The 14,096-nt window shown below is 35.1% G+C and overlaps 1 protein-coding gene across 1 annotated transcript in view; it reads left to right on the top strand.

Moving 5' to 3' along the window:
- TBCK (TBC1 domain containing kinase) overlaps positions 1–14,096 on the top strand; it is a 174,170-nt gene that overhangs the window by 1,973 nt on the left and 158,101 nt on the right. Inside the window, exon 2 of the mRNA XM_012809277.2 lies at positions 6,849–6,921. Coding sequence (XP_012664731.1) covers positions 6,849–6,921 — 73 coding nt within the window. The remainder of the gene's footprint in view (positions 1–6,848; positions 6,922–14,096) is intronic.

Genomic DNA, 14,096 nt, shown 5'->3' with positions numbered 1-14,096 from the left:
TTTATGTAAAATCTGTTTATTCCAAGGCTTCTCAATCATTTCAGTTGTATAGTTTGAAAGTTTTGAGAAGTTTTCACTAATACATGAAAGAAGATGAGTACATGTTATTCACCAATCTCCTTAGTGAATAACATGTATCTTTCAAGATGTAATACTATGTGATTTTGATTTGTGACTTTTCAAAGAATTTCGATTTTCAGTTCTACTTTTTCCCCTTTATTCTATTCTTGCTATGCAGATATCTTGGCATTGTTAGTCCCCCCCGACCCCCGCCACTTTGTTATCCCCTCTGTGAAGTCACATGTGACATGTGGTCTGTTTTAATTATGTTTTCACATGTTATGTTAATTCAAAAGTCAGGCTTTCAGTGTTTTCTATAGATCATTCAAAACCAATTCAAGATGATTTTATTTTCTGCTAATTCAGGAGGATGAAGTGTTTAATCTCAAGAACAGTAGACATTTTATTAGAATTTGAGAGCTTGGATTATTTTTTAGAAGTCAAAGAATATCCAATTCTAAGAAAAAAGCCTATAAAGAGTGAAAATCCTTGTGGCAACAAATTTGATATTAGTCTTTTGAGCTTGAAAGCTCAGCAGTGCTTGGAAATAGAGTGAAGATTATAAATGGTAGTGCATTCCTTTTTATTTGGTACTGATTATCCAGAAACCTTTCCATGATTGCTGGTGAAATTAAGAATACAATTATTTTAACTGACAGATTTGAAATTCAGGTAGAGAATAATAGAATTATTAAGGACCTGTAAGATCATTTATTCTATATTGCTGGTATATAAACTTCAGACTAAGTATTTGTATCATTCCAGCTCTTCAGAGAAACCAAAACAGTAGGATATATTTTAAGAGATTAATTACTAGGCATTGGCATGCATGACCGTGTGGTCAGGCAGGCAAGTTCAAAATCCAAAGGGCAGCCATCAAGAAGGACAGGCTGCCTGGACTGGAGCAGCTGCTATAGTTCACAGGTGAAATTTATTCTTCCTTTGGCACTTCAATTCTGCTCTTAAAGGCTGCTCAACTGATTAAGTCAGGACCACCTGGATTATTTAGGATACTCGCTTTTAGTTAAAGTGAACTGATTATTGACTTTAATTAGTTACAAAATATTTCACAGCATCTAGATTAGTGTTTGATTGAATAAACAGCATCTGGCAGCAGTTCTCAGCCTGTAGGTCACAACCAATGAAAATACATCCTGCATAATGCATAATGTAAATCATATTTACATTATGATTCATAACAGTAGCAAAATTACAGTTATGAAGTAGCAACGAAAATAATTTCATGGTTGGGGGTCACCACAACATGAGGGACTGTATTAAAGGGTAGCAGCATTAGGAAGGTTGAGAACCATTGGTCTATGGCCTAGTCAGGTTGACTCACAAAACTGTCACAGTAACCTGTTACCATTATTGTTATTTAAGCAGAGTATTTTTCTTCTGGGTTTTAAACTGTATATACATTTAAGTAAATTTTATATTTTATAGGTGATGAGCAAAAGAATGATGAAGTTACTGCAGTCTAAGAACCCTTCAAATTATTTTAAGACTTCACAATTTATTTCTTCTTTCTCTAAAAATCATTTTTTTAATTTCCCTCATCCCTTATTCAACTTATTTTGTATCTTTCTTGCTTAATTTTGTACTACCTTCAGTTTCCTAGATTTGACTTAGAATATACAGTGTAGGCTAGACATAGTACATGATATCAGTGTTCATCAATCCTTGTTAGAAAGAAAATTATTTCACAGTTCTCGTATGGTTCCACTCTTTAAAGTTGATCTCTGTGTCACATTTTTTAAAAAAAAATAATGCCACTACGTTGATGTTTTATATTTGGGATGTTATGATTCTCAAATATTTTATTTTGTGAAACTATATATATATTTTTTAATTAATTATTTTATTTTTTTTGCAGTTTTTGGCTGGGGCTGGGTTTGAACCTGCCACCTCCTGCATATGGGGCCAGCGCCCCACTCCTTTGAGCCACAGGCACCACCCAAAACTATATTATTATAACAAACAGAAGTTATTTTCAAACAGTGGTGCAGAGTTTCAGATTGAAGACTCTCTAGTGATTTCTTGAAAAGCCTGGTTGATCCTGGAAATGTTGTTTTGGTATAAACTCCATTACCTCTGGGAGAAATTTTGATAATGTGTCAAGGATTATGGCTCCACAGTATTAAAACAATGCTTAAAAGTTTTATAGACTCTTGACGCTTTAGCAAACACAAGGCATTTCAAGAAGAATCCTGAAAAATTTTAGTCATGCTAAACTCTTTGGAAATATTTTACAGATTTGGAGAATTATGAATATCCAATTTAAAATGGTTAATTAATAGAACATACACATTTTAATAAATGTTGATGATTAATAAATTATCCAGTTTAAAATGGTTAATTAATAGAACACAGTTATTTTAATAAATGCTGATATTAAAATTGAGTTACTTACTACCTATTATAGTTATACTCTAATTAGGGATCCTCAAACTTTTTAAACAGGGGGCCAGTTCACTGTCCCTCAGACTGTTGGAGGGCCAGACCGTGGGCCCCGGGACGAGTCAGCTATTAAGCAGGACAGGCAGCAGTGGCAAAAACACCCAGCTGGCTGGATAAATGTCCTCAGCGGGCCGTATGTGGCCCGCGGGTGATAATTTGAGGACGCCTGCTTGTGTATGCGTATCATTTTCTATTCATGACAGATCTCACATTAGCTCTTATTCATTTCTAATGGCCATGTCATGGCTTTGCTCAACTTAATCCATTCAGTAAGTGTATGTATGTTACGTGCCTGTATGTTTTAAGTGACATTTTAGACACTGGTGATGCACTAATGAACAAACCACTATGGTTCCTGTCATCATGAAAGGTATTATCTGGTAGAGAAAAAACATGTCCCAGTAGCCTTCCTTACCTCATTACCTGTAGATGCCTGAAACCTGGAATAGAACTGAGCCTGATGGTCATCAGTCAGAACATGTTTGTGTTTACATCTTCCACCCACAAATATAATGCCTTTTTCATCTTAACTAAGCACTTAGCTCAAACTGTGGCCGTGAATTTTGCAGTTTGTGGTGCTACAACAAAACTCACAGGAATTTCTTTCTTTCTTCACAATTTCACAGACAGACGATTCATTCTAACCATATATCTTAGCAACTTCAGCTTATAACTTTTTTCCTTTATTTACCAAATCAAGAACTTTCACCTTTTCACTTGAAGGAGGCACTTTAAGCCTTTTTTTTTTTTTTTTGGCTGGTTTAAATTGCCAAGAAGAAATTTCATCACACTCCTCAAAATGGCATGCAACCTTAAACTTATGAATTGTTTATTTCTGGATTATTACATTTAATATTATTGGACCACAATTGGCTGCCAGAAACTGAAACTACAGAAAGCAAAACTGCCAATAGGGGGGACTATTATAGATAAGAATGAATACAAATTCTTGAAATAAATTTTACCCAAAAAAGTACAATGTAGAATATATTACAGAAATAGTAAATCAATTTTGGGAGGAACAGAAAAGTATTCCTTGAGAAAGTCTCATTTAATCATGGTCTGAAGAATGATTAATAATAATAAAACTTAACATTTAGATAGTTACTATTTAGATAGTTCCTACTTGCTGTGAACCTGTGACCCAGGCACTAGGTCCTTACTATGTGTAATATTAACACATTTCAAGCTCACATCTACTGTATGCGGGCCATGCTCCTGTTCTCTCCGTCTTACGGAAGATGGCATAGAGAGGTTAGCAGACTTTTCTGAGGACACATAACTGGTAAGTAGTAAAACAGGGATTTGAGGCCAACAAAACAGAAACTATGCTCTTAACCACTCTGTTACCTGATAGGAGTTAATGGGGAGAAGAGAATGAGGAAGATCATTTCAGGTTGTGGGGCCCATGTCCTCTAAGTCAGGAAGGGGGAAGGAAGAGCAGTGTAGCTGGAAGTTGGTGAACAATACGAGAGGAGGGTAGAGAGGGAGATCAATATTCAGATTCCATATTATTTATCACTTGTGCTTTAGTGTGAAAATATGTGGAAGGGAATAAGAATTAAGAGATTATTACAGTAATCTAGATAGGACACTGGCTTGGACCCAGATTGTGGCAGATGAAACAAACTGTAGTAGAACCTCCATAATTGACCACCTGCTCATGTTGAATTAATTTTCCTAGACCAGACATGCACTACATGTACATACCAGTACAGGAGGCCCAGTTCATTATGTTGACCACCAGTGTAAGTTGACTGGTTTGTAACAGTCTGTTGAGTTGTCAACTTACAGAAATTGCACTATACAATTTTAGAAATATCTGGGAGGTCAAAATAATAAGACTCCTTGTTTGGATTTGAGAAAAGAGAAATTACTCCTAAGTTGCTAACTAGAGCCGCTGGTTGGATAGTGATACCATTAACTGAAATAGTACTAAACTAAAGGGATCAGACTTGAAAAGCAAACTGTAAGTTGAGCTTTGATTCTTGAGTTTTACATTAAAGCAAGAAGTTTTCTATCAAAAGCCTGTAGTTTGGAAGAGATTGTGGACTTGCCATAAATTCTGAGAGGTTTTTTGACCATGGCAGTAGATGAGGAGAGAATAAGAAGACCGAGACTAGAACTAACTCGGTTTAACATGGTAGAAAAGGTGATGGTGTACAGAGGAGTCTGAGGGGAGGGCACAGGAAAGGTGTAAGGAAAACTGACAAAATGTAGTAAATGGAAAACAAAGGAATGCGGCTCTTGGTTTTACTGATACTTATGTGATTTTTCCTTCTAGAACTTAACAGTTGTTACTGCTTGGAGTTCAACATGTGTGTTCTTTATTGTACGGAGAACTTGACTTTTTATTTCTTGGTTTCCTTCCCCCCCCCCCTTTTTTTCCAAATTTAATTTTCTTTAAATTTCTGTTAAATATTCCTGCTGAATTCCCTCTTTAGCTTCATCATTTGATGTTTAATTTTCCTCCTGTTGCTGTTCCTTTAGAATCTTTTATCTGAAAATGGTAGCTTTCCTTTATAACATATTTAGTTTTTGTGTTTCAAATCATTCTGTGTGATGCCACCTCCATAGACAGTTTTAACTTCCAAGATACGACCCGAGATAATACCTTGCCCCACACCTCACTGACTTCCTCTGTACCAGTGCCCCCCTTCTGTGCTCCCACATTCAAGAGCACACCTTGATCCAGTCGTTACTGATTTACTGCATATGCTAGATCGCCTGCTCTGAACTTCTTTCCCCCATATTTTCCTGTCTATTTTTTCCCATTTATCCTACTTTTTTATTTTCACAAAACCACCTCTTTTTGATTATTATTCCCAGCCTTTTTCCACTTGTACTTTGTCTTTTCTCAGTAATTACGTTTTGCGTCATTCTTTCTTATCTTACTTAGAACCCATTTTGCATAGATACAACACTCCCAATTCTTTTCAACCAAATTCCTGAAAGAACCATGTCAAATTCCAAATGCTTGTAGACTCAGTTATACTTTTTTTTGTTCCTCTTAGCCTCACGCATTTAACAAAAAATTATTAATCTGCTGTGTGTCAGACAACATGTCAGTCACTAGGGATAATGGACAAGAGAAAAACAAAGGTAGGGGCTGGCCCTCAGAACTGTGCTGTCTTAGACAGTTGATATTAATTGTACCTATCACGGTTTACATTATTTGTTTTCAGTAACCCCCCCCCCCAGTTAACCCTTGAACAACATGGGTTTGAACTGTGTAGCTCCACTTAAATATACTGATATTTTTCAATAAATATATAGGAAAAGTTTTTGGAGATTTGCAGCAATTTGAAAAAAGCCATAGATGAACCACATAGCCTAGAAAGATCAAAAAAATTAGGAAAAAGGTACATGACGAATGCATAAAATGTATGTAGATACCATTCTATTTGTGTGTTAATCAACTGTTTCAGGGGTGTCCAACCTTTTTTTCTGCCACACACCAGAAGACTGAGTCTACCTCATGTTAAATACACTAACAAAAGCTGATGAGCAAAAGAAAAAAAATCCATGCATACTTTTCACAATATGCAACGCAACAGATAAGCAAAGCAATTCTCAAATAATCGATATGTAGCCCGTGAGCCGCAGGTTGGACACTCAAACTTTATGTTATTAGGAAGGCTTGCAGTCAGCAGCAAGCTGTTAGTATTGGGGGAATCAGAAGTTATACATAGATTTTCAACTGCAGGGGGGTTTCGTATCCCTAACCACTACTTTGTTCAATGGTCAACTGTAATTCTAAGTCAATTTTCGTTCCTTTCTCCATAGTCATGATTCAGAGCATTTCTACTTTTCTCAAGTTTCTGAATACCATCTCAAAGATTCTGTGTTTAGACTCAAAGCAGTCTGTACGTAGCTCCCCAATTTTCCCTTTCCTTCAACATTTCTTTATAACTAAATCTATTTTACTTCTTCCAATCTTTATCAGAAGGAGATTCGCTTTCCTTCAACTCGTCTTTATAACTAAATCTATTTTACTTCTTCCAGTCTTTATCAGAAGGAGATTCGCTTCCTTTTCCCCAAGATCAGCCTTTCCATGTGTTTTTCCCAATGCACATGAGAGAAACTCTAGAAGGAAAAACAAAAAGAGTAAGATGAAAAGGAATTGCTATTTAATATTATATATTGTTTCAGTACACGTTTGTCCCAGTATTTTATATACTTGGTAATTGATATAGTTAATATAGAGTTTAAAAAGCTCTTTTAAAATATTTTTATTTGTGATATATGTTAATACCCTCAGTGGGTTATTTTCTTATAAAAATGTTTTATTAACCAAATATAAATTGGATTTGCTTTGTGTTACTCAGAAAGACTGGTGGTGGTGGCTGAACACTGTGAACGGAGCCTAGAAGACTTGCTTCGAGAAAGAAAACCAGTGAGGTACTGTGTAATATCAGGACAATTCAATGAAAAGCAGACATTGGCCAATAAAAAGGCATTTAAACTAGAAACTGGAGGATTTTGGTTTTTCTGTTACTTGTTTAATGATAATATCCAGGTGCATATTTTCACTTTAGGAGACTTAATTCACAGGCTACATAGAAATTCTGGGCTAACATACTCAGGTGTTGATCTTTTTAGGTAGCTATTCTCCAAAGTTCCTGGACAAAAAATTTTTCGGAAGGATACATATGAAAAATGAAATCTTCTTAGTACTAAGCATTCAGTAACTGAAATTAAGATTTCAGTGTTCCTAAAGGGAACACATGGTAATTTTGAATAGGAAAGTAGTATTCCTAAGAATACAGTGAACTGTGTTAAGGAAAGCCCATGTTGAAAATTAGGGAGAGGTTATAATTGTGGCTTGAGTAGAATTTAATGATACAGTTTAAATAAATTAACTTGTTTCCTATCTTAATAATTTAATCAATACATGGCTTTACTTTCTATCTCTTGGCAAAGAGAGTATGTAGTAGTCAAAATTTTTGTAACAAATAATACTATTAAAAACTGTATCAATCTAAAATTATTTAAAAATCTGAACTAATATTCTATAGTATATAAGTAAAGTTATATTAACTGAAAACAAATACTTGCTGTCTTTATAGGATTGTAATTATTCATCCTAGTGTAAAAAATATTCTGATTCTCATTGTCTGATACTGTTCAATCAAATCCATGAAAATATTTTTCAAGGGAATAAAAATGTTTATACTCTTAAATGGTAGTGATTTGGTAGAAGAAAAACAAATTAATATAAGTACTATCATTGCTACTTTAATGCCTTGGTTTTGGGTGGCCTCTGGAATGAAAAATACACATATACAGTAGCCTTACTTGCTTCATTAGAAATGTCTACTCTGACTATAGATACCAAAAGTGACTTTTCTATGTGTTTAAAAATAGCTAAACCAGTTGGTGCCTGCGGCTCAAAGGAGTAGGGCGCTGGCCCCATATACCAGAGATGGTGGGTTCAAACCTGGCCCCTGGCCAAAAACTGCAATAAATAAATAAAGAAAGAAAAATAGCTAAACCTTAGTTAGTAAACATGTTTTTGTAGTTATAATTTTTGTAAAGTCACTAATCTTTTCATTTTAAAAAATAATATATTATTCTTTGATAGTTCAAATTTTTGCTTCAATTTATTAGCCCCTGCTGCTCAAAACACTTCTCTATGAAAGCTAGTTGATATTTAAATTGAAAACCAATTGTAGCCATGTCTTTATCTAAGAAAAAAATATTTTAACTGTGTCTGGGTTAAATTTATGTAGAGATCTACAATGTAATAGATATGATGAAAAAGCCACTAACTACTTAGGCAGTGTTGGACAAGTCTCTTAATCATTTCCTATACCCATAAAATAAGGAATTTTACTTGACCTAGGAATCAGTTTAGAATAAGTTACTCTCAACCTAATGTTTTATTTAATATATGTTATATCTGATAACATGTTGGTCATTTTTCTTTGTAAGTGTATTATTGTTTTATTTTTGTAGACTGACACGTTAACCTACTATTGCTGTTTATTTAAATGGTTAATTTCTCTTTTTTAAATAGATAGGGATCTCCCTCTGTCACTGTCAGGCAGGCTCAAGCAATGTGGCAAAGTCAAAGTTCAATGTAACCTTGAACTCCTGGATTCAGGGAATCATCCTGGCTCAGCATCCTGAGTAGCTGGAACTATTCACATGCACCAACCGTGCCTGGCTGATTTTTTATTTTTTGTAAAGTTAGGGGTCTCTCTATCCCAGATGATCTTGAACTGGTCACAAGCAGCCCTCCTTCCCCAGCCTCCCGAAATGCTGGGATTATAGGAATGAGATACTGCCCCCAGCCTAAAATGGTAGCTGTCTTGACAGAAGAACCCATGGCAACTCTGTGTAAAATTTCAGTGCTATAACTTGAAAGGGTAAGTTGTTGCAGAAACATGTATTTCGTGATCTAGCTGTTGTACTCCTATATACAGGGTCTCACTAAATTTTGTACCCTGGGCACCCCATTTGCCTTACTCTATCTAGTCCCAGACATGCCTAGGTATTGAACTAAGAGAATAGAAAAATAAATTTTCACCAGTGTATGCACAACAGTGTTCCCAGAACATCATTCCTAATACCTTTAAAATGGGAAGAATGCAAATACCTGTCAACAGAGAATGGATAAACAAATCATGGTATAGGATCCTTTATCTGAAATGCTTGAAACTTAATAAAGAGGTTTGATCCAATGTCTTACATTTTTTTATATATTATTGGTTTTTACAAGAAGTAGTGTGAATTAGTTATTCCTTAACAATTTACCTCAACAAAAAACATTGGTTTATCTCATATGTCTTTGGGCTAGTAATTCAGGAGTAGCTAAACTGGATGGTTCTAGATTCAGGTCTCATAAGCTTGCGTTCATGATAACAGCTAGGTCATCTGAAAGCTTTACTGGAGTGGGTGATGTCTTCCAAAGATGGTTCACTTATAAAATAGTGCCAGTTGACAAAAGGCTTTAGTCTTTCTCTATACTGTTGGTCTTTCCATAGGCCTCTTGACTATTCTCACAGGTTGGCTTTTCTCTAAGAGAGAAAAGAAAGCAAGGTGCAGGCTGAAATGCCTTTCATGACACAGCCTCAGGAGCCTTATACTGTCGTTTCAGCAATGTCCTATTTGTTTACTCAGGTCAACCATTAATTGCATTCAGTATGGGAGAGGATTACTCAAGAATGTGCATTTCAGGAGTCAGGATTCATTGGGAGCCATCTTGCAGGCTGCCTATTGTAGAAGTCTAAGAGATCCTACAAGAACTTAAAAAAAAAATAAAGTTAAATGTTGAAAAGTAATTAATGCTAACCTCCAAATAATTGAAGTTTTAAAAGTTATTCAGTATTCATTTAGGGTATTTGGAGCAAAAAAAGGGAAGGCGTTTGCAATATGAAGAAAGGGTAGAGTATTAAGGGTCTGTGCAGGAGTCCCCGTGGTGGAATAGGGTATTCATGGGCATATGAAATTGTTCTGCATCAGGTGTCCAACCTGTGCCTGAGGCTTCATGCTGAGTTTATGAGGACTTGGTTTTCTTTGGGCTTATCTGTGTTGGATATCACAGAAAGTATGCACGGACCTTTTTTTTATCACCAGCTTTCATTAGTGTTTCTGTATTTAATGTATTGCCCAGACTACTCTTATTTTTCCAACATACAGCAGAGAACAAAAAAGGTTGGACATTCCTGCTCTACATGCTGAGAATTGATGTTACCCTTGTTTCTGGAGGGCTCCATAAGCCATAAATAGAGTAGTTCTCTGGTCATTAGGGTGGTAATAACTAGTTGTAGAATGTTCCTTCTGCTATCCACATTCCCCCTTCTTTCCTTAGATGTCCTTATTTTGCTTACTAAAATAACTGAAGCAAAAGAAGGTGGGGACTCTGAAGACAGATTTCCTTTTTCATAATTTTTTCTCACTTGCGTCCTTTTTTCTTTTTAGTAATACTTTTTTAAACTTTCAATTGTGTTATATAAGGCTACAATTGATACTGCTTTGCCAGTAAGATTAAATTCATTAGTTCATGAAAATTTTAACTTTCTGTGCTTTTTATCCTTGTTTTAGAAATAATAAATCTTATAGCATTGAACATGAGTAGTTTCAACAGTATGAAGAAGACAGCTTTCTTTAGGGCTTTGAGGATAAAATACAATATTTTATGATGTGAGCATATGTTTTGAGGATGTATATGAATGAATAAAATTAAATACAAGATTTATATTGTCTTTCTTGCCATTTACTTTTCCTAATAGTGTTTTCCATTTATGGTAAATAGAACTTACAGTGGTAGCCTTTTGTAGGTCTTTGTAATATCTTCGGGTGAGATGTATTTAAACATTTATGTAAATAAAGTACTTAAAAAATCATTCTGGTAATAGATTAAAATTCAGTATTTTCCATGTATTTTGGAATACACCATTTAGTACTTACTGCATTTAAGTAGAAATGATTCTGTCAGGTTCAGTTCCGAGTTGTTATCTGATCCATCCATCCAGATAGTTTTGCTGAGAACTACTTGACTTTTCCACACGTTTGGATTACATTAGTCTCTAGTGACAGGGCAGGTGTCATGCAAAGTTGATGTACTGCACTTTTAATTAATTCTGTAACCTATTTATGGAAAGTGAGAAGATGTTCTTAAAGCTTATAAGTTAGTTCTTTCCTTTACTGCGAAAAAGTGCACAACCTGCCCCTATAGGAAAGGCTGATGCAAAGTAAACCAGAAATCTTCTGTTTGGAAGGGGTTATATATTTTGAAACCGAGATTTTTACTTGTCCATCTGTTTATACTGTTGTAAAACTGTAAGCTGCCAGTTGTCTGGTAGTTATTTGTGGTTGATTTTCTAAACATAGGCACCGTTCAAGACTCATGTCTTACTTGATTTATATTTTGAAGAAAATTTTAAATCATTAGTGAAATTGGTGGGTCAGGAAGTAGGGGGATGAAAATTAGGAACTTAGAGAAGTTTTGTGTCAGTTTACCGTCTGACTTATTTTGGTCACAGATTTGATATTGATTTAAGCAATATTATACTAAACTGTCCTAGTAATAATTTTCGTGACTGATACATTATAATTTAGACTATCTTGAAGTTTCTGATCTCAATAGAAAATCAAGCATTCTCTCTTTATAGTTTTAATCCTCATATACCTTTTTGAGGATTCATGTTATCCAAGAAGAAAATAGTCAGTTTGTGCTATTACCTAGAGGTGTTACTGAGTTAGTCTTTTATAGAGTAATGTTATGTGTGCAGGTAGTTTGCTAACTGGTTTAAAGCAGAAAAGTAGTCTACATTTTAGACTCCATTCAGGCTTGAAAATAAGGAACTAATTCTGGGAGACAGCTGTTCTCTTTTCAGTGGCTTTTGTATGCTACCTGTGCCAGACTTAGTCTTGCCAGCGTTTCTCTTCAGTTTCAGTTACATGATCAAAATTATTTTATGGAAAACCTAGAGGTCTGGCATTAAGGTACATTCCCATGGTTAGTAGATTTTAAGGATGAAGTGTGGCATTTGGAAGATTTGTTTGCAGTCATCTCATATCTGGTGCCTGTGGATCTACCTAGTTGCCACCCTAAAGCCAGATTTAAGAGATTGGAAATTAGAGAAATTTAGTTTTCAACTTCTCTCCTAAATGTTTTCCAGAGAATATGAGGTATGCATTCATCACTTCTATTAAAGTAAGCATGAAGAAATGGTTTTCCCTTTAAGTATGGGTGCCAGAGGGAAAGTATTTCCTTTTTGTGTTAGTATTCAGAGCTTATACTGTTGCTTAATCTACGAAAGGATCAGCAAATGTCATGGACTGCTGTTCAGCAGAGCAGCAGAGTTTTAGTACTTTCAGTAGAGTTTCTGCGCTGCCCTTAAATGTACAAGTGAGGGCGGAGTGGGCAGTACAGGCACATTTCTTTAATAAAATGTAGTTTGTCACATGTTTTCAGGGTTATGGTTTTGAAAGTTCACCAGAATACCATCAGTATAGCCAAAGTTATACGTGGAGACTCTGATGAGAAGCAGACTTTGTCTGCAGCTGTTCACTAACTTGATGGAAAACATGATCCGACTTACTCAGATGAGTAAGTTTTATTTGTCCCTATTAAAACATTACCTACTCACTGAATGAGATACTCCAAAGGATTTGGACGTGTTTTGGAATGCAGTCTAGAGTTGGATAATGAGACACAGGTCCTAGAATCAGAAGAAAATATTAGATATTCTTATTTTAGAGTATAAGCTGATGGTAGAAGTTGAGGCTTTCACACTTTTTTTTTTTTTTTGCCTTGTAAGGGCTCTAGTTTCAAAATGCATTTGAAATTTTGACAGTATAGTCATGTAAGTTAAAGGTTTGTGTAACTGATTTGTATTTTTTTTGTTGTTTTACTTGTTTCATTTAAAAAAGGAAAATAACACCTAAAATGCCCCCTTCAGTCAGGCTTAGGACCTTCCAACAGTCTTCTGCTTTCTGTCTCTCTTGTCCACAGACCCTGTTAATTGTCAGATACTGTTCATGGCTCACATCTCTAATCCTGGACATTCTGTAGTTTAAGTCTTCACTCACAGTTTCACAGTTGCTTTGCAACATTCTCCCAACTAAAATCTTCCTGCCTTTCGTCTTTCCATACTTTAGTCATCCCTACTTTCTCTGCTTTATAAATATTCTTGAAGATCAGTTTATTCCCTGCTCAAAAATATTTGGTATCTCACCTTTTTTTTTTTTTCCAGAAGAAAAGGCATTTTTATGCATAGGCTTGGTCTCCAGTCTAACTCTCTAATCACTGCTGCTATTATTACTACTACTGCTCTAATTATGAGTCTATCTCATATTCCCAAGGAGCATCTAAATTGTGCAGATAGTTTCATGGTTCTCTCTGTATGGCTGAGGTTATTAAATGCCAGAGAATTGAAACCCTCCATGAAGACTCAGCTGTGTCTTTTGCCCAGCATCCTTAGCACACTGGACAGCAGTTCTTCAAGTAACAGACTTTCCTTCGTTTCACTTTGTGTACTTCCTTTCAACCAAAGCAAAAACTATATTTTACTCCTCTAAACTTATATATTTTATTGTCTCTCTCCAGGAATAAATTACCTCTCCCCCTGCTAGCTTGTAAGTGTTTGCTTGCAATTATAGAAGTTAGGAAGGAATTGTTTAGCATTTTTAGTTAACCTTTTGGACATACATTCTATAATTTATTCATTTTTTTCTGTCTCCTCAAGTTGTTAGCATAAAAATTTGCATGAACTGAATGTGTTGGTAAATGAGCTATTGAATAAATTAATTATATTTTTAGTTTAGTCGTACAGTTTGAATTGTATTTCCCTATTAGCTTCTATATAATCATGTGCCATAATTTCAATTCACAAACAAATTACTTTTGGTAAAAGTATGATGCAAATGTAATTTGGTAATTTGTTTATAATTTTCCTAGAAATTTTTTTTTAACAGTATCTATGTTAGGGAAAACAAATCATCTCTTTTTTTCTTGTGGCTCTAGGGAAGAATTTAGCTCTAAGTTCATTCAGATTGTTGCAGAACGCCATTCCTTGTTGTAGTACTGAGGTCCCTATTTTCTGCAGACGGAGTCTGCTGTCAGC

The sequence above is a fragment of the Otolemur garnettii genome, unplaced genomic scaffold, assembly GCF_000181295.1.
Source record: "Otolemur garnettii isolate 467f Iridium unplaced genomic scaffold, OtoGar3 scaffold00103, whole genome shotgun sequence".
In the NCBI taxonomy this organism is placed as follows: Eukaryota; Metazoa; Chordata; class Mammalia; order Primates; family Galagidae; genus Otolemur; species Otolemur garnettii.
Note: the sequence above shows the minus strand (reverse complement) of the source record. Positions and strands in the feature narration are given on the sequence as shown.